Consider the following 20,338-nt stretch of genomic DNA (forward strand, 5'->3'; position numbering starts at 1 on the left):
TTGCTCTAATCTGTCTGACCGCATATTTAAATAATTATCTCTCTTGCTCGCATGCTGTTCCTTATATATGCCACAGATTTTACCGCATTGCACCGAGATGGAATCGACGCAGGCCTAGTCATATTCTGATGACAACTATGCACCATTTATAATTCGTATTTCACTAACGTGTACGGTGTTTCTTTCTGGTATGAAAAATGTTTGGTTTGGGTGAGGTGTTTTGTTTATTAATAGCATCCACTTTTCTGTTATATAATATGTGTATAGAGACGGATATCCGATGGAAAGGCTCTGTAGCCTGTGGCATATCAATACATATTCACAAATGTTGCTACGGCAATCTGCAAGATGTACGTTCCCGAACAGGGCCTACAGCACTCTCGCAAGAATGTACGTGCAGAGGCAAAGGTGTAGCTTAAAAGTGCCTGGAGCACTGTACTTTTTGTCGCTTATTTAGGCGCATAACTTATTTAAAACTGAACGCAACATTTTGTGTTATGTAAACACAGAAAATCTCCAGCCTGATCTCATCTCATGTGAAAGTCGTACTAAGCTGATATGCATTTTAACCATAAGATTGGCATTGTGTTACTTGCATCAGTTTTACCTACAGGCCAGATTTTGTTTAGCTAAAACAGCACAAGGTAATAATGGAAAGTTTATCGTGTTTGGATATTTTATATCAATTCACTAAGACAAACAATTTAAATGTAAGATATACCCATTATAATGTATTTTTGCCCGACTAAGCTACAGTGTAAATTCTGGATGTTTTCTCTGTACACATGGAACAGAGTCCACCTTTTTAGCGAAGCTATGGCTATTTTTCTGTACGATAATGTCAGATCCACGAAGTCGCAACAATGCAGCTCAAAAATTGAATCACTGATTGACTCATTAACAAAAAAAAACTTAGACCAGCAAAACTGTTTTCCTGTTCTTTTAAGTGAATGTATGATTAAATGAGCCAACTTAAATCTGTTGTCCAATCGAATGTCAAGTGTGGTGCTCTGATTTTTTGTATGGGGACGAGATATTCTTAATTTGTTTTGTTATGCGCATGCTTTATTTAAATTTCATTGTTACTTTATTTAAATGGGCACAATAATGATGAGAAATGAATAGAGAGACCAACAGCGCTGTCTGTATAGCAGGTAAGTTGAAAGGTTTAGTGCATTAAAGACTTTTTTTTTGTAAATGTACATAGAAAAACATAGATAGATAGATAGATAGATAGATAGATAGATAGATAGATAGATAGATAGATAGATAGATAGATAGATAGATAGATAGATAGATAGATAGATAGATAGATAGATAGATAGATAGATAGGTGTGGATAGAGAGAGAAAGAGAGATGGTAAAACGATGCTAAAATGTAGTACCTTGCAGTTTGTTTGTTTTTTTTACACATCTCAAATGCTTATGGTGGTGTATGTGTGTGTATGTTATTTATATATATATATATATATATATATATATATATATATATATATATATATATATATATATATATATATATATATATATATAAATAGATAGATAGATAGATAGATAGATAGATAGATAGATAGATAGATAGATAGATAGATAGATAGTTGAAGTCAGAATTATTAGCCTCCTTGAATTATTAGCCCCCATGCTTATTTTTCAATTTCTGATTAACGGAGAGAACCTTTTTTCAACACATTTATAAACCTAATAGTTTTGATTACTCATTTCTAATAACGGATTCATTTTATCTTTACCATGATGACAGTAAATAATGTTTTACTAAATGTTTTTCAAGACACTTCTATACAGCTTAAAGCGACATTTAAAGGCTTAACTAGTTTAAATGGGTTGACTAGGCAGGTTAGGGTAATTAGGCAAGTTATTGTATAACAATGGTTCTGTAGACTATCGAAAAACATATATAGCTTAAAGGGGCTAATAATTTTGTCCTTAAGTGTTGTTTAAAAATTTAAAAACTGCTTTTATTCTAGCCGAAATAAAGCAAATTCGACTTTCTCCAGAAGAAGAAAATATGATCAAACATACTGTGAAAATTTCCTTACTCTATTAAACATCCTTTGGGAAATATTACAAAATAAATAAATAAATAAAAAATCCAAAAGGGGTGAATAATTCTAACTTTAACTGTATATACCATAAACATACACCACATACGTCAAACTATAGGGTTAAAACAAATGGCAATGGATAAAAATCATCATTCAAAATGACAAAATTGTGAGATTTCTGAATACAATTTTATTTATTTGACTATCGATAATAAATGTGTTCCTTCTACAACATCGATTTAATGACGGGCATGTAGAGGAACATTTTTGTATACATTTGTGACTTTGCAGCATATAACCATTTTGCTGATTTAACCACGCAGTGACAGAAAAGCGCAGCAGATACACTGTAACAGTTGAATGCTGCAACCTGTAAACCAGATTTGCATTTGCTAGATTTGTTTTATATTTTCAGTGTTTAAAACTTCATTTGATTGATTAGTTGATAGAATTATTGATTTATTGATTGATTGTTTGATTGATCGATTTGCTAGTCTTATCAGTGTCTAGAAAACAAGTAAATTTGGAATATTTTTCACCAGTACATTCATTTTAAATAAAGTAGAAATACTTTATAAACCAATAATCCAGAGTACAAAGGTGCTATCTCGCATTAAAAGTCACAAAAGCTTGTTCATACACACACACAGGCTCACTTAGACAGAAGAAGGACCCTCACCAAATTCTCTTTCAGCATGACGTTGTCACAGTTTTAAAGGCGTCGTATTGAGACTCGAAATCTGCCACTTTGGCGCTTTTTTAAAGTATTTCATACGGTGCTCAAAATCAACATTATGAACTGTGATGTTGTTGTGTTGCATCTTATGTTTAACTTTTAAAAATGTGAATTCATATGATAGATTTTGATTAGAAAATAACGTGTAATTTTAAATCAACTGCAAACATTTCCAAAATAGTATGGACTGTTGTCATTATGCGATACGCCTTCAATGCATAAATGTAAACTGTACATGTTTCTATAAAATGGACGTTATCCATCAATAGACGGCAAAGGTACAAATATTAAGTCCCTTCTAAATTGTTAACTTATTAATTTAAAAATATATATTGTGAGAAGTATCAACAAGGTATGAATACAACGTTGATGATAAAATGCGATTTTGAATTTAAAATTGGCCAAACGTGTAAACATTTACTGTTAATGTATGCGTTTAAGTAATGGTCATTGATGTCACTTATTTACTATAAAAAGAGTTATGTCGCGTTATGTATATTATAACAGTAGAACGGATATTTATACATTTGCTGCAACTGGTAATAAATTTATCAAAGCTTTTTCAAAATGTCGTCCATGTTAAAATGACTTGTTTATTGCACAAGCTTCAAATGGAGAATGAAATGTTCAACCAGAACTGCTGCATGTTTAGTTTATTTTAGATTTTGATTTTATTCACATTTTACAATTTGTTGATTTGGCGGAGAACCCCATGCACATAGCCTATTGCATCAGCCTAATATTTTTTCCTGTGTATTTTAGCAAACGTGGTTCTTGAATAGCTCATTTGATTAATGTCAACAAATCTGGAAAATATAAATCAGACGAGTAAGCTAGACGCTCCATAATTAACATGTCACATAGAGGAACTCTTAACAGAAGGAAGAAAGCAGATTCACCGGAAGGGGATTTCTGCATTGTTAGTCGTATTTGTCTTCCTACTCGTAAGAGTTTAACAGTTGCCGGTCCACATTAAAAACGTAGAAATTACTTTGGGACTTGGATTGTTTGCAAGTTTATTTTCCGCTTTCCCAAGTTGCCTCTCAAAGTCTTTCAAACTACGAGTTTGCATGCATACGAGTGTGAAGTTCATTCTTGTCTGTCTAGACTCTGATTACGACCCTGTTTGTCTGCGTTTTTTTACCTTGACCTTGGACTTCCATGCAGCTGCCGTTTGTAAGATCTGTCCTCTCTTCGGTCTGTGAAGACACCGATGATTTTTTTTTCTTTGGAAAAAATGAGTAATCCACTTTTTAACATTATATCTAGCGTAAAAAACACACAATACTGTCCAAAATGTAAAAAAAAAAGTCAGATTATCTGTCATGTGAAAGGAGCGTCTATCTTTGTCTCGTCGCTATACTTTTGAATCTAACAACAGAGGAAATGTTTTAACAGGGTATGAGACTCTCTTATTCATTCATTCCCCATGAAACGTTGCATTGTAAATGTGCAACATCAGACCGGAAGAAAATCTACTGATCCAGTGGCGATGCATTCTTTCCTGTTGTGACAAGTCTAATTAAATATTCGGTTGTATTATATACCATGGTCTTCAAATACAACAAAAAACAACAACATACAAAACAGAGTGTATTACTAACATACTTTTTGGAAAGCATTTTTTGAAACTACGTAACCATTGCATATTGTGCAAACATTTTGTAAGAAGTCTATGAAAAGGGAAATGTATTACGTGTGTGTGTATCCATCAAGATAGATAGATAGATAGATAGATAGATAGATAGATAGATAGATAGATAGATAGATAGATAGATAGATAGATAGATAGATAGATAGATAGACAGATAGATAGATAGATAGAGAGCTGTGTGTGTTTAGAATTCTGAGTGTTATTAATTTGCTCACGTTCGTATGCATCAGCAATGCGGTGCTAGACCTGGACGGTACATAGAAAACATTGATTAAAATTAAATTTGTGTAACTTAATGTACTTCTTGAATACTTGTATAAATTTGAGTTAGAAACACATGGAGCAAAGAATAATAGCGCACAAGAGTCATTCTTACAGACCATTGGTTTTATAAAAACATTACTACGTGATGGAGTAAGACTTTTTTTCTTTTTTATCCATTATGTTTCATAATTTCTAAAGATTCAAATTATTAGTTTTTGCTTTGGAAATATACTTCCAGTATATTTTTACAGCATAGAAATAAATACATATGTTTGCGCAAATATATCTTGCGTTTTCCTATATGTAAATCGAGCTGTTATTGTATCCACTCTTCCATATTATTGACGATCGATTGTTTTTATTACAATTAAATAACTATCGAGTAATCTTATAATATGCTTATGCTATTAATATGCTGTAATACAATTCAGGTTCGAATTTTTATAGGATTGCTTGCATGCATACATGTATTTATGTTGTTACATATTTGAGATTGTTGACCCTGGAATGTTAATTAAAAAATAAAATCATGCTGTTAGTGTCCAGACTTAAGTCGGCCGAAATGTTGAGGTTGTTTTCGTTCCACTTAGCTTGAATCCTTCCCCTTTAAGAATGGCTGTCTCCAACTCTTCTAGCCAATGCCTGGGCAACGAAAACCTTAGAAGCCAGGCGTGAAATGTGAGCCAGTAGTTGTTTAAAGGGATTATTCCTCCCACCCACAACCCACTCTCTTCGGGCTACTTAGCATATCACGTGCCAGCGCTTTAATGAACTGGACACATGGATGCAGCGCTGCGCATGCGCGTGCGTAAAATGTAGTTGGAAATGAGGTATCAGTCTTGGAGTAGGCGACTTTTAAAAAGCATCGGCAGCCCGTGATATGACGACTTCGCTGGTCCTGCATCCACGCTGGGCGGACACCTTGATGTACGTGTATGAAAAAAGTCCGAATGAAAATAATCAAAATAAAAGCCAAATTATGGAAGGATTGAGCGGGAATTGCCCTGCGACTCATTGCAGGGAACTGATTTCCCACCCCGCGCTGGGGCGACATTCCGGCACCATAGCGACTCACCAGGGATCCGTGTACTCGGATATATCTTCCCCTGAAACTGGGCGACAGTGTCCCGCTCCTCAGACGTCATCTAGCGCTTCTCTGAGTTACGGCTACCCCTTTGGAAACCCTTACTATGGTTGCAGATTATCTCATTCGCACAATGTGAACTTGCAGCAGAAACCATGTTCATACCATCCCGCAGAAAAATATGCCGAGACGAGCAGCGCTTTGCCCACAGAGGAGCTCTCCAGCCGGGCAAAAGAGTTTGCTTTCTATCCGAGTTTTGCCAGCTCTTACCAGGCTGTTCCAGGATATCTAGATATGTCGGTGGTTCCGAGTATTAGCGCTCATCCCGAGCCACGTCACGATGCATTGATCCCCATGGAGGGCTATCAACACTGGGCTCTCTCGAATGGCTGGGATGGGCAGGTGTACTGTTCAAAGGAGCAAACACAGTCTTCTCATCTTTGGAAATCTCCCTTTCCAGGTATGTCTTATACACTTGTGAAACAATTTAAGTTTGAATAAATAAGTGACATGCAAAACATTGCTTATAGGACTTATTGTTATGATAAGATACAATTTAAAACGTCTGTATATTGAACATGCAAATAGTTAGACCTAATTAAATATTTGCATAAAAATACATTGTTGTCTAAAGGTCATCGATGGATTTAGAAATGTCTACTCAAATCTCCACATAACAGGTTATGACTGCGCATCCACTAGCTCTGCATAAACCTGTCAGATTTGTTTTGTCTTATTTGTTTTTGACAAGTGACACTTGACATTTGGTATATGTTCAGTTGGCATCCCAGAACAAAATGTGAGCAATTCCTAAACTCAACAAGTTTGAGCAAGACAGTTTAGTTTGCCCTGCATGTACGTTTTAGTTACAACATCTCACATAAAATAGTACAACATTTGAGTGACGTATCTGTTTAGTCACACATTAACTCTGACATTGAGTCACAGGATTCTTAAGCTAGGAAAGTCACGCAATTTGGAACTGGGGTATGGCAATACTACCTTTGCTCCTCCAGTATGATAATGCTTAATGTTATTTGTAACATGCATATAAATCTTTGTCAGCAGTGACCGGGAGTGGTACCCCGCAATCTGGACATTTTGCGAATACCATGGAGCAGCCTTTTTTTATTTCCTAAAAGCAGCTGACGTTCTGTAGTCAAGTTATTGATTTTTGGTGTAGGCAAAATATTGCCTATGATGCATATACCAACTTAATCATTCCACTTACAATTCAGTCATTGTTACTAAGCTTTGGTAATTAAAATGTCCAGTGCTATGTTGATAGGTCACTGTATTTTTAGTGTTAAACTCAAAATATTGTCATATTATAGTGGCTATAGTCAATACTTGTCACCACCAACACGCCCCTGACCCGTTTAGCAACCCTCCCCCTAGAGGAGGTCAAGCTCACATGTATCTTATAATCAAATAGCCAAAAATAAAGATGTATTAAAACAACCTACTTTCATTTTGTATAATTCTCTAGTGCTGTTTTCGTGCATAATCTTAATCAGTTCTTTACAGTGTGTTTGGATGCGTTAGGCAATAATCAATACATGAGGAAAATTGACATGCACCTATTCAATAACAGAAAATACTAGAACACATCTGAATGTGACAGTGCTTCAGTTGCCTAGAATAATATCTCTAGCCTTATTTACCTTTTAAAGTTTCACAGGTAGGGATTTTAAGAAAAAATAATACAAAACGTTTGCTTATTACATTATAATTAGGATATATTACATTGTATTTAAGGAAATTTAGTTTGATAAGCACTTGTCATTGTTACCCACAATCCAGATGTTTTAACGAGACTATGGAGGATGGTTTGTTTGTTTGTTCAAACCTCATCCATCCAAAATTTCCTTAAGATTTATTGTTATCAGTATATATGTGTTGACTATAAGCTACACTACTACACAGGCTACTGTAATGTTGAAAACATAATAGATAAATCGGCGGATTGTAAAATGCACGAACATTTTAATTCGCCCGTCAATAGGTATATATTAGTAGCTAAGATTATATTATTATTTTTGCTTCAGATAACTAATATGCAGCAGAAGCATAACTGCTTCTTTGTTCAGCGTTGGCCCCAGCCAATGAAATAATTTGACGTAACAATTAAATACTTGATTAAATATGGTGTTCCCGTTGAGTTGAAATAGACAACACCTCTACACATGCCTTACTGGGCAAACAGGTGATGCTAATGTTTTAATCTACTTTGTTTTTCAGATGTTGTTCCGTTGCAGCCAGAAGTCAGCAGTTATCGACGTGGGCGCAAAAAGCGTGTTCCCTACACCAAGATACAACTGAAAGAACTAGAAAAAGAGTATGCAGCAAGCAAGTTTATCACCAAAGACAAGAGACGACGCATTTCTGCGACAACCAACCTCTCAGAACGTCAAGTTACTATTTGGTTCCAGAACCGCAGAGTGAAGGAAAAAAAGTTCGTCAGTAAATCAAAGACTAATAATCACATGCATACTTGATGTATGTATCGAACATTTTGTTCGCCAGCTTATATCCTTCCGTCCAGAACGTCTGATATTTACTTCCGTTCAGCAATCATCCGGGCAGTCCCAAGCCTAACCTGTCTTCTTTCACTTTATTTAATTTAAAACGTACACACGATTACCGCAATCTCTCTGGCTTTTTGGGCATAAGATACATAACTGTGAAAATACAAAAAAAAAAATCATTTCAACTGTCCTTTTCTATGAATGTACATATATAAATAATAAATATTTAAAATTACACAAATATCAAAGGGACACATGGTTTACGTGCATTTGAAAATACAAGGAGACGCAAACCTTCTACATCTCTTCATGTGTGCGTCAAAGCCAACCAGCAGAACACACTCGATGGGCTCAATACGCATGAGAAGAGAAATAATAATAATTCTTAAGGACACTTTGGGTGAATCAAGACTTGTATACAATCTCGAAAGGCTACAGCAAAAACTGAACTGAGTCACGAATAGAATTCGTCAATTGCTACGTGGAGATGACAGATTTGCTAGAATGAGCCTGCGAGCTAAATGGTTCACTGTGGGATACATTGCTTTTTAATGCCGAGGGTAAACCAGGCTGCTATGTTAACTGTACAGTTTAATGCTTCTGTTATTTAATTTAGATTTCGCGTATGACCGGTCTGTAAAAAAGGAATGTTTCAAGATCATTTGTATGTGTCCCTATTAGCAGTGAAGGATATGACTCTGCCATGCAACTGGAATGATTGTAAGCATTTAAAAATCATTTAGTATTAAAAGTTAATGCACAACCTTTTTGTTTTTATATAGAAATATATATCGTAAAGCATTGGAGCTGTTCACACAACTTGTCTGTATCTCTTTTCGTGCAGTATGTGAATTGTATTGTGGTGTTCAATTCCTAAAGTACTGAATTGAGGCATATTTCATAAATAAAATGGCAATGGAATTTGTTGAGTACATGCTACCTGAGGTCAATCAATGCATTTCATTTCAATTATCAGTGACGGTGGACCGTTTAAGGCGTACATAAATGGAAAACCCATCTTTTCCATCGTATATGTGCGTTTTTACGATCTTACTGTTTGGTAAATATTTGTAAAATGAATGACGTTCATTCAATATCGTAATGCATGTATACTGTGTATATCAGTATTATAGAACGATAGGGCTGCTAAAAATAGGCTACATGCTGAAAATATACACATGTATATTTACACATTTAGCTGACACTTTTATCCAAAGCGACTTACAAGTGAGAATATCAGTATGTACATGTAAATGCTAAGACAAGTGTTTGTGTGTGTGTGTGTGTGTGTGTGTGTGTGTGTGTGTGTGTAAGCCAAAAAAAAAAAAAATTGTATATATATATATATATATATATATATATATATATATATATATGTGTGTGTGTGTGTGTGTGTGTGTGTGTATGTATGTGTGTGTATGTATATATATATACACAAACTGGTCATAGTATTTACATTTCCATACTTATATTCCTAAGTCGCTTTGGATAAAAAGTGTCTGCTAAATGTTGTGTATAGACAGTAGCCTATTGGTATTATATTATATTATATTATATTATATTATATTGATGAAAACTAAATTCTATTTAAAATTGTTTAATTGCTAGGTGCTAAAAGTCCAAACTTTAATGCTGAATTTCATTTGAATCAGAATGCGACGGGCTTCAAGTAGAGCTTAATTTTTTAAATATCACAAAACAATGGTAACAGTTCTTATGCTCTTCGTAACTTTGTAGTGTTTATAAATACAGATCTGATCAATTGATGTTTACACTTATTATATTAAATATTATACATTTTAATACAAGCAGATGTAAGGTGCGTCTTACTCGATTTAATATTCTGTCGTTTTACATTTTTCGAGGAATGAACGTGGAAGTGGTAAGTCCAGCATGAAATGTCACTAACTATTCGATTATGCCAAAACATTTTGACCTAATACAGTTCAGTAAATAGATTAGGATAAATTTTTTGTAACTTTTTTGTAACCTTAAAACAAGACACTGAAGGTATGGTCGAAATATCACCGTCATACATGGAAAAGAAACCCGAAGTACTGTAAAAGTAATTTTTGCTCTGGTGCGCCTTTTTAATTCTGACGCAGGTGGCAAAGTATGCATTCAATGAATAGTGCAACGTAATGGTAACAATATATAAAAAAGAATAATTGAGGTATATAGTGTACCGGAATAATTAGAGGAGATTTAATTCAACATAACTGGTCAAACATTGACTTTTAAGCACGTAAATGCAGTTAGCCCTAGAGTAGAGTGGTCTAAATGTTTTTTGAATTTCAAATGTATTTTTTACTTAATGTAAAATATCTTCTGTGAGTTTTTATATTGAAAAATACCTGTAAAATATACGTAGGCCTACAAACACAAATATGTACAGACACGCACGTATATACACACACACCTACACATGGATGTGTGTGTTATATATATATATATATATACATAAACGCACATATCCTAAAACCAAGCTATGTACCCGTATTGATTCATTTTCATGTTCAATTTTGAAAAGTGATCCACTTCAACTTTTCACAACTGTATAGGGCCCTACACATAAAATATAAATGCATGCATGTATTTTTTTTTTCGTCTGGAAAAAACACAGAAGCTAATAAATTATTTGGAACTGAATAATCACTAATATGTATATGTATATTAGCAAAACTATTTATGTAAATGGAATAAACTCTGATTTAACTCTAAATAATTTCTCACCAAAATCTAATCTCTGTATAACACCGATGAGAGACATACCCGGTTACTGGCTACTTTTTTTAGTCGGCTGTCAGCATAAGTGGTATATTGCGATGGAGTGGATTACTTTGAAGACTGAGAAATCGTATGCTAATTGCATGATAGTTAAGCTTTAGGTTTTAAAGTCACGTGATTGCGCCTTACCCTTGACCATGACTATGCAGTCGCTTTGACCTTGACATCACAGAGTCTTGTGAATAATAAACAGAGGGGCTGGACACCACTGCCGTGGTTTGTTTTCAGGCAAACAAGGTGTTATTTCCCTGTCTAGACGGCGAGAGTTAATGACATACCATAAATGCATAAAAAGGGAAAATGCTCAGATTATCCAATATCCTTGTCATTGTGAAAATGTATACGATGTACATTTTCTCTACCCCGTTTTTTAACTTCTCACACCACTGTAAAATTTTCTCTTCCGCGATCCCTTGCCCGTATAAGTTTTAAACCACCAATGGATGTATTCTCTCATCATGAGGTGTATGTTATATTGACCACGAAGGCAGGTAGTGCATTTACGTCTGCAAAAGACAGTGCTCACGAGATGACATCTTGTGTTATTTCTATAGGCGCGCCGAGGAATGATGGGTACTTCTTACCAAATTTCAAGAGATACATCCTCTCCAAGGCCAAGTAAAAAGGTACGGCTAGTTTATTTATTTTGTGTGAACACGCAAAATGAAAGTGCAGACGTGTATAAATTTATCTTATGCATTATGTATTTTAATGATACACTTGTTCTGCCAAGCAACTATTTTCTGTGTCTGGTTAGGCGCAAGGCCTATGTTCAACATACGTATAGATGGATTGTATACAATGTCGAGAAAAGAGAATGTCATTGCAATATGCATTTCTTTTAAGCTTGGCAACTTGCTTTGGATTTTTTTAATGCTCTTGTTTGTTTTAATATATTTTATTGCATATTTAAATGTTACATAATTTGATAATTTCTGTAAAAAGTAAAATGAGTTATTTGTAATGTCCGAATACAATTTAAAGCTAATAAAAACAAAGCTAATCTGAACAGAAAACTGGATAAAAAAACGTTTTAACAGAAAAGTTATCACAGATTAATGTTATCACTTGCGTAGCTTTTTGTTTAGCACTATTTTCTTTGAATATTTATTTTCTTTACAGTTAAAATATTTTTTAAATTGCTTAAAGGACGCATTGTGCTTTTTATTTAAAGAAAACATATCATTTTATGTAAATTTTGTTATTGTTAATTCAGATTGTTCTCACTACCATGACGGCATTAGTTAATTAATTATAAACTCAACAATTAACGTTATAGCACAAAAAAAACTGACAAAGATCAACTTAGATTACTGTTCACATTTGTTTAAACATGAGGATAACTAATAGACATACAATTAATAATACTATAATAAAGCGTGCGCATAGCTACTCATTAAAGCGTTTTTACCCTTTTGGTTGGCGCATATTCCTACCTATTCCATATTTTAGAGCAAAAAATGTGTTTTCCCAAATATGTGATTTTAAGACATGTTAGTAATATATATTTTAATAACGCATACGGCCGGTTCAATCAAACGCACGCGCTCACTTTAAGGTTATTATTTTACGCCGGTTCTAAACAGACCAGCTGGAATGTGAAGGGAGAGATCAGAGGATTGAGGAGAAAGGGGGCTGATAACCTCTGGTGGCGTATGGTGGAAATATCAGGAAGTGAACAGTGCAGATTCAACACGAAGACATATGCTTTGCACCGGTCTTTACATTAACACGCTGTGTTTCGCGTAGTACATCATGCTGTATTTGCGTGTTTAATTTAAAATGTGATTGGTAATAAACTATTTACATGTAGCATATTTTGTTTGCATATTTGATCGGCCAGTTATTTGCAAAAAGCCATACGAAAAAACCGGGCACACTCTGCATTGTATAATTACTTTAATAAATCCGTTTTGATACAAAGCTGTCCATGATAGGCATTTATTATTTTTTTTTATTTGCTTTGTTATGGATGGATTGCATCTCCTAAAATGTTACTTAGATTTAAATGATTTGCGTCTCTAAATGTTTTATGTTAGTATTTTGTAAACCGAAAATATTCTAAGCTCGAAAAATGTATTTATAATAGTCCCTTAATTAATATATATATATATATATATATATATATATATATATATATATATATATATATATATATATATATATATATATATATATATATATATATATATATATAAACATTTTTTAAATCAGAAAGCTTCTTCAGGTTTGCAATTTTCTTACGCCCGTATGCCTATGCGTTTTACACAAATAATTTGTCTTTTTAAGCTCAGCTTATATTGACTTTACCCCCCATTTTGTTTTAGTGTTTTTAATTGATGCATATGCAGTGGTGTAAACACGTGATTTACATTTGTGCGGTCTTGTTATACACACTTTTCCCTTTTTGAAAATTGTATTGGTCGCATATTTACTTATCTACGTTTAATTCTAAAGCTATATTAAAACAATTAAGATTAATTGTGACTTATTTTTATTTACCATTACTGTAGTTAGCATCGGTATCATTGGGTTATAAGTATGTTTGAATACAAAACCATACCATACTATGTTTGAATTGAATTATCAAACTTTCAGTTCTTCAAATGGAGTATCCGAGAGCTAGTATTTAGCCTTTAATTCACATTTAATGCACGGTTTTGTTTCTCAAGAAATTGGCCTCGTAGGACATTCACTGCGAGGCTTTCAGTGAACCAACCTGTCTTCCAAAATCAAAGACAATAAAAAGGCCTTTGTTTACGCTATGGCCCTGTCTGGACGGAAAAGGATTCCAAGACAGCAATCTTACAGCGGCGCAGACAGTGCACTAGACACTGACCTTGAACTAACAACAATTTTAGCCATTTTCCAGAGATTTTGGAGATCTCCACTGGCTAGCTTTACGGTAAGCAAATATAATATTTTATTTGGACTTTTAAGCTGGATAATTTAAGACTGTCAGGTTGTTTAAGTCGAATATTTTTGTGACTGAATTAAGCAATTGAAATGTCATTAAGTTCCAGGAAGTAGTAACATTCTGAATCACTTGTTTAACTCTGTTTTTCTCTTGGGGGTAAAAAATGAAGTATCCTTATTAAAACTGCTCAGAACAAACTATCTGACTATACTAATATACCAATAATAACAAGTGTATTAAATAGCATTTTATTTTTTCTTAACTTGGTAGCTTAATGTCACGTCTCTGCAGCTTTTAACTTTGTGAGTGCATTTATATTTAGCACACGAAAAAACAGACATTTTTAGAAAATACCCAAAAGCGTTTAAATTTATAAGCACGGAGTGTTGCATAGCATGTTAATTAGTTACATGAATCTGGTATGGAGTACTCTAGCCGTAAAACATGCACGTGTGCCTCAGATTTGGATGTAATAATCCTTGGGCAATTTAGAAGACAACATTTGTTGTCTTTTGGTTGTTTTGAGACTTTGTTATAGCCGTTACGTCAGTGTTTATGAAAAGCTGAACAACGGATTTCCTTAGGCAGTATCATTGCATTTATAGCCTGGATAGCTCTCGACATAAATGAAGTTTCATGTGATTATTTTACTTTAGTTTTATTCGAAAGTCATCGATGCTAAGATAAATACGATGGCCTTAAATCAAAATTAGAAATACGCCCCCACACATGCACTGACACGAGCTTTAAATTGTCAGCAAACGCAAAGTTATTGTGCTAAATAAATACTCGTGCATTAAACAATGTAAAAATATAAAACTTACAGTATTAAAATTAACGAAGAAAGCAAATACAATTTGCTAAGTTATAGTAAATATGTGGCAGCATGCGCGCAAGAGTCTATATACGCAAACCCGTAAACAGATTTTTTAATTGTTTATAAAAAAAATACATAATCCAAATTTAAAATTATAAAATATATTTACATAATATATTTCTAATCTATAATTTTAAATATGACAGCTGTATCCACATCTGAAAACTCTTTTATAGTTGCTCGCATTTTATTTTCAAAATGGAGATTAAAGATGCTATAAGTCAAACAGTGTTGTTGATTTTTGCATTAACCACTTCATTTGAAAATATCAGTGTATTCATTTACTATTAATAAAGTAGGCAAACCACATAAAATATAAAGTTCTAAAAGCTTAGACTACCACTGAATTACCATTACAACAGCTTTGCGTTTGCTAAAGACCCCAATGTGAAGGAGGGTATTTAATGCAGGGTTCTCATTAGACTTGTGTCATCTTAATCTTTATTTTTGCCTGAATTACATTCTCAGATAATGTACATATGACAATGACAGGGAGTTACAGTTGATATGATCAAAATCTGCGTCTACTTTATATATTTAGAATCAAAAATCAATTAATGTGATCTAGTGAGGTATATTTGGTGCGGCACAATCACTTTAATGCCCTCTGCCAGCTTGTAAAATTCAAATAAAAGAATTGCGAGATGTGTAACAATCTACCATGAGTTTGACTGCGAGTATTTATAGGATGTATCTGTTAAAGTTGTTCATGTGAGGTGTACTAGAGCATATTATCTAAAATATAGGCTACGCTCTTAAACATTTCTTATAGAATATCATCATCTTTTACGGAGCCAATGGTTTCAACCTGCTGACCCCACTACAGTAAATATGAGTGGAGTTCAGCACTGAGCATCAGTATTTCTTTAAAACAAGCCTGTAAAAGATGAACATCACATTTTTATATGACACTGAATTCAGCCGTAATTTGTTTGAAAACAAAGTCGAAGGCAACCTCTCCTCAAAGGAAAAATAACGTTTATTTTGTAGGGAAAATATATGTATTTTTGTAATTTTTATTTTATTTATTTATTTTTTTTTGCTTTGCAGTAAAGATTAAACGAGGCTAGGGACACTTCTGTGTATAACAGAAAGGCGAAAGAGGATCAGTTTAGAACTTTTGAGCTCGGGGAAAAGGAAAACAAGATTTTACATTTTTAATAAGATATTTTATAGAATTTTTAAAAAGCATATAAAACACGTATTACAGAAGTTAATGTTTTGTTTTGTCTGAAAAGCACCAAGTGGGTGGTACCTTCTAGTGTTCGAGTAAGCTCCGGCACGTGACGTGGAGATGACCAATCAGGTGCACCTCCAGGTTTAACTACGTTAAATGTCAGATTGCAATAAACTAGAAGCTGTTGGTCTGGCCCGCGGAAATGGGCGAGCATAATCTTCTTAATCCTGGGTTTGTGGGACCTTTGGTAAACATCCACACTGGAGACAGGTTTTACTTCCCGAATTTTAGAGCCTCAGGGGGACAGCTGGCGGGGCTACCGTCTCTCTCGTACCCTAGAAGGGACAATGTTTGCTCTCTCCCGTGGAATCCATCGGAGTCGTGCAATGGATATCCTCAGTCTTACTTTAGCAGTCCCGTATCTATTAACCCCTCTTTTAATCGATCTTGTGAAATAACCCGACTGGAGGAAAGCAAGTGTTATTATGGCAATTCCAGCAGCACCAGAGATTCGTGTTCAGACAACAACAGTCTCAAACGAGAGGAGCGAGCAAGAGATACATCAGTATCGTCTGATCACGGGATGCACAATGGGATGGGCAACAGTGGCACCTTCTCAAAGTATGATTATGGCACCGAACATCTGACCCAAGACCCGCCATCCTGTCAGTCTTTGGAGTCCGACTCCAGTTCTTCGGTGCTAAACGAAGGAGGAAAGACTTCAGCAAGCGACCCACAAACCCTGGTATCGCAAGGAAACCACGCAAGCAATATCGCCGGTGGAGGAGGTTTGTCCCTCGCATTCAATCACAGCTGAAAAACAACAGAAGCACACAGTATTATAATTACTAGTATTTGTGCTCCAGCTAATTTATTTGCATGACAGTTCGTTAAGGCATTCACTGGCAACTCTTATGATTTTCCTGCATGGATCTTGCGTGGTTGTTCAAGGCCACTAGGGGTTGCCCTAAAATGCTCCACGTTCACCAGTTTAAGCGCTCAGTCATTTATACAACCAGTAAACACAACATCATAAAAACCAGCCATCCCGCTGCAAATGTTTGACGCTTTTTGCATAAAAAATATGTTTTTGTTGTTGATAAATGTAGTTTTTGCTAAAGCGTTGTTTTAGTGAGAGGAAGAAATGTCAGAAAAAGCAATTGCTCTGTTGACAGAAAAGAGGACCTTTGTTTTAGTGACTCGTAAACTGAATTAATATCTGTTGTGCGTGTTGCACGAAGTAATTTAATATGCCTTGAAACCGCTAAATAGGTGGGGTTCTTGCAAATATGACAATTAACGCGTTAATTTACTTTTAAGTAACAGTAAAGCATTCGGGGAGATTTTTGCTACATAAAAATGGAAGCGACACATATTCAGCATACTTTATACACTTCAGATTGTCACTAAATCGTGTCTAATTAAAAAGCATCACAAAATGCACTTATAACTTTGTATTTTAGTGCCAATAAGATGTGGAGATAAATGTATGTGTTGGCCTAGTTGTGTTTAAGGACTCTCATGAACCCGTGCTATGCCCTCTCCAGGTGCCCCGTGGTACCCGATGCACACCCGGACCCGCAAGAAACGAAAACCCTATTCCAAACTGCAACTGGCCGAGCTTGAAGGAGAATTCATGCTGAACGAGTTCATCACCAGACAGCGACGTAGAGAGCTGTCTGACAGGCTCAATCTCAGCGACCAACAGGTTAAAATTTGGTTCCAAAATCGGCGGATGAAGAAAAAGAGACTGTTGCTGAGGGAACAGGCTTTGTCCTTCTTTTAAGGAGGCACAAAATATACATTGCTTAATGGTAGCCCAACAACAGTATTTAGTTAATGGTAATCTGCCATTGGCCCATTTTACTCTGAATGTCTTGCCCCATGACGCATTCAGAAAACGCGAACAAGGGTTCAAATATAAGGGGTACGCGACCAAATGATGGCTCCAAAGGTTTGCTTATACTATGTGGTCTAGTGTTTATTTAAGTGGTTTTGTGTCCAGTAATTTTGGGCATGTATACGGTGGGAATGTTTAAGTCTGTTTTGAAAAGTACCGAGCTGTCTAAGCCATCTTTCACTTTATTAAATAATGAACTGCTTGTTAAAAATGGTAGAGATATATAAGCTGTGAGATAGCATTTCGGGCAAGTAAAATGTTTTCTTATCAGTCTTAATGATATTGAAATGATCGCTAAATATTTATTGTTCGGAGCATTAAAACATCCTTTGAACTTATAACACACTCGTGCCATGATCAGTATTCTAAGCTAAAAAAAAAGACTGAAACGCCATGCTTGCTTTTAAGAAAACTAAACTGTTCTTAATGTTACATCTAGGGTTTTATTTTGCTAATTTTCTTTAAGAAAGAATCTTCAAACGTAACAATAATTAACAACAAGGAGCGTGGGGAGCGTCTTATCTCCGTTCCGCCGTCAACGCCACGTGTTCTATGGCACGTTCACGGTCACGGGCACAAAGTTAGTGACCCAACTCGTATCTTGGGCCCTTGAGAACCAAACTGCAATTACAGAACAGCTTTTATGAATAGACTTTGATCTAGCATGTGAAATGTCATTCTGACAAATGTTTCAACTAGATTGTCTGTAACTATTGGCCAAAGTGTAAATTGGTAGGCCTGCAGCTAAGCCGCTTAAATGCGACTTCCTGCTGATAAAATATTTATTCCTGATATAGTGAAACACGTTATATTCACGTCCATCATATTTGCATTTTAACCACATAAATATCCCATTAACTATTGCTTGTCCCTTGATCTGCGTTATTTGAACAAATCTGCTTAGGTCTACTTAATTAATTAGTCACAACAATGCTTCTGGGAGAAAAATGCATGGTCAGGTAATATTATGAAGACGCGCAATGATAAATTCAAACAAAGATTAAGTCATTTATTAGTGTTATGGAACTAGCAATCATACGGAAGAGATCAGATTTAAATCCCAATACTTACGAGCCTCTTTTGTTAATTAGCGGAACCCATTGTGTCATTGTTAACAAAATTTTTAATCAGATCATGGATTATATGCCAGTGGAATAGTTCATATTTGCTGCATGATTATAATGACTGTATAGTTAGACGGTTAAAACAGTTATTTTTCCTGTCTATTTTTGCTCTAAAGGCGCATGTATTATTTTTAAACACCTACCAAATTGAGTAGAATGTTTTAACCAAATGGCGAAGAAAAATATTACAATGTGATTTCACGCAAATATAGTTTTACATGTTTATTATTATTATTATTATTATTATTATTATTATTATTATTATTATTATTATTATTATTATTAATATTATTATTATTAAATTGACGGATGTCGGTGCTACGTTATTTTCTTGCTATTGGTCTAAAAGTTTAGCCACTGATATTTGGTTTAAGTCCTATTTTTGTTGAATATAGAAAAATAAAAATACAATTATATGAATGACAACATCAGCAACTATATAGCAATGATCGTCACGTTTCCCCCTCTTTGGATTGTTTGTGAAATTGTCTCTGATGTATAATTTTTATGTGTTGTGTTCCGTGTAATTTTGTGAATGCTCCAGTGTCGCATTCCTTTGTATCTTGCGATTAAAATGTCTTGTAAATAATGTTACGAGTTCATGAATGTATCCATATATGTGTAACCTAAAGTTTCTGATTAATAAAGTCTTTAAACTTAATTTTATTTACCTATCTCATGTCTTTAATTTGAAAATTCAGGCCTTAGTATTACAATCTGCTGTTTTTTCTTCTACCTCAAATGTGTATACGTTTTATTCAGCAGCAGAAAGAGAACTGCCGTTTTCAGAAACATTTATTTGCGAATTGGATATATGCATTATAGGGTTTGGCATTATCCTCATTTTGACCATATTGACTTTTTAGTGTTAGGTTACGACATAAAACGTTTTTGTTGTTTCTAATACTCGAGAGAAAACTAAAAAATGCACCCTGAATGCTTGCCAACATGGCCACATGTAATTCAACAATATTGATATGCTTTATCCAGTTGTTCAAAATGGTAAAGACATCCACCTAGTGGATAAATGGAACAGACGCCGGAACAGGGCCCCGTGAGGACTAACTGCAAGGACATGTAATACTTCGCTTGCCTATTTTGAAACTGTGGATAGCTAAATACGTTTTGTACCTTGCTTAAGCATATTGTTCACAGCTCGTGGTTTTAATTTATATTATTTTGCTGAAGATTACTAAAAATAATATTAGAAATTACATATTAATTGCT

The 20,338-nt window shown here is 34.6% G+C and overlaps 3 protein-coding genes across 3 annotated transcripts in view; all 3 read left to right on the top strand.

Annotated features, from left to right (window-relative positions):
• Positions 1–20,338, top strand: part of hoxc11a (homeobox C11a) — a 108,630-nt gene that overhangs the window by 77,983 nt on the left and 10,309 nt on the right. The window contains exon 3 of the mRNA XM_087305051.1: positions 11,671–11,742. Coding sequence (XP_087161177.1) covers positions 11,683–11,742 — 60 coding nt within the window. The 5' untranslated portion in view covers positions 11,671–11,682. The remainder of the gene's footprint in view (positions 1–11,670; positions 11,743–20,338) is intronic.
• hoxc13a (homeobox C13a) lies at positions 5,564–8,505 on the top strand (the record flags this gene model as incomplete). The annotated part of the gene is given in 2 exon segments (NM_131543.1): positions 5,564–6,261; positions 8,043–8,505. Coding segments are annotated over 2 exon segments (921 nt in total). The 5' UTR covers positions 5,564–5,597.
• hoxc12a (homeobox C12a) lies at positions 16,264–17,948 on the top strand. Its single transcript, NM_001110759.1, has 2 exons — positions 16,264–16,875; positions 17,635–17,948. Exons 1-2 carry the CDS (start codon positions 16,290–16,292, stop codon positions 17,871–17,873), a joined length of 825 nt encoding a protein of 274 aa, NP_001104229.1. The 5' UTR covers positions 16,264–16,289; the 3' UTR covers positions 17,874–17,948.

The sequence above is a fragment of the Danio rerio genome, chromosome 23 (genome assembly GCF_052040795.2).
Source record: "Danio rerio strain M-AB ecotype USA chromosome 23, GRCz13ab, whole genome shotgun sequence".
Taxonomy (NCBI): domain Eukaryota; kingdom Metazoa; phylum Chordata; class Actinopteri; order Cypriniformes; family Danionidae; genus Danio; species Danio rerio.

What these genes read in the sequence shown, in the direction of transcription:
- hoxc12a (NM_001110759.1), top strand. Translation starts at nt 16,290, where the DNA reads ATGGGCGAGCATAATCTTCTTAATCCTGGGTTTGTGGGACCTTTGGTA. An exon ending in CAATATCGCCGGTGGAGGAG is followed by an intron (nt 16,876 to 17,634) that starts GTTTGTCCCTCG and finishes TGCCCTCTCCAG; the next exon opens with GTGCCCCGTGGTACCCGATG.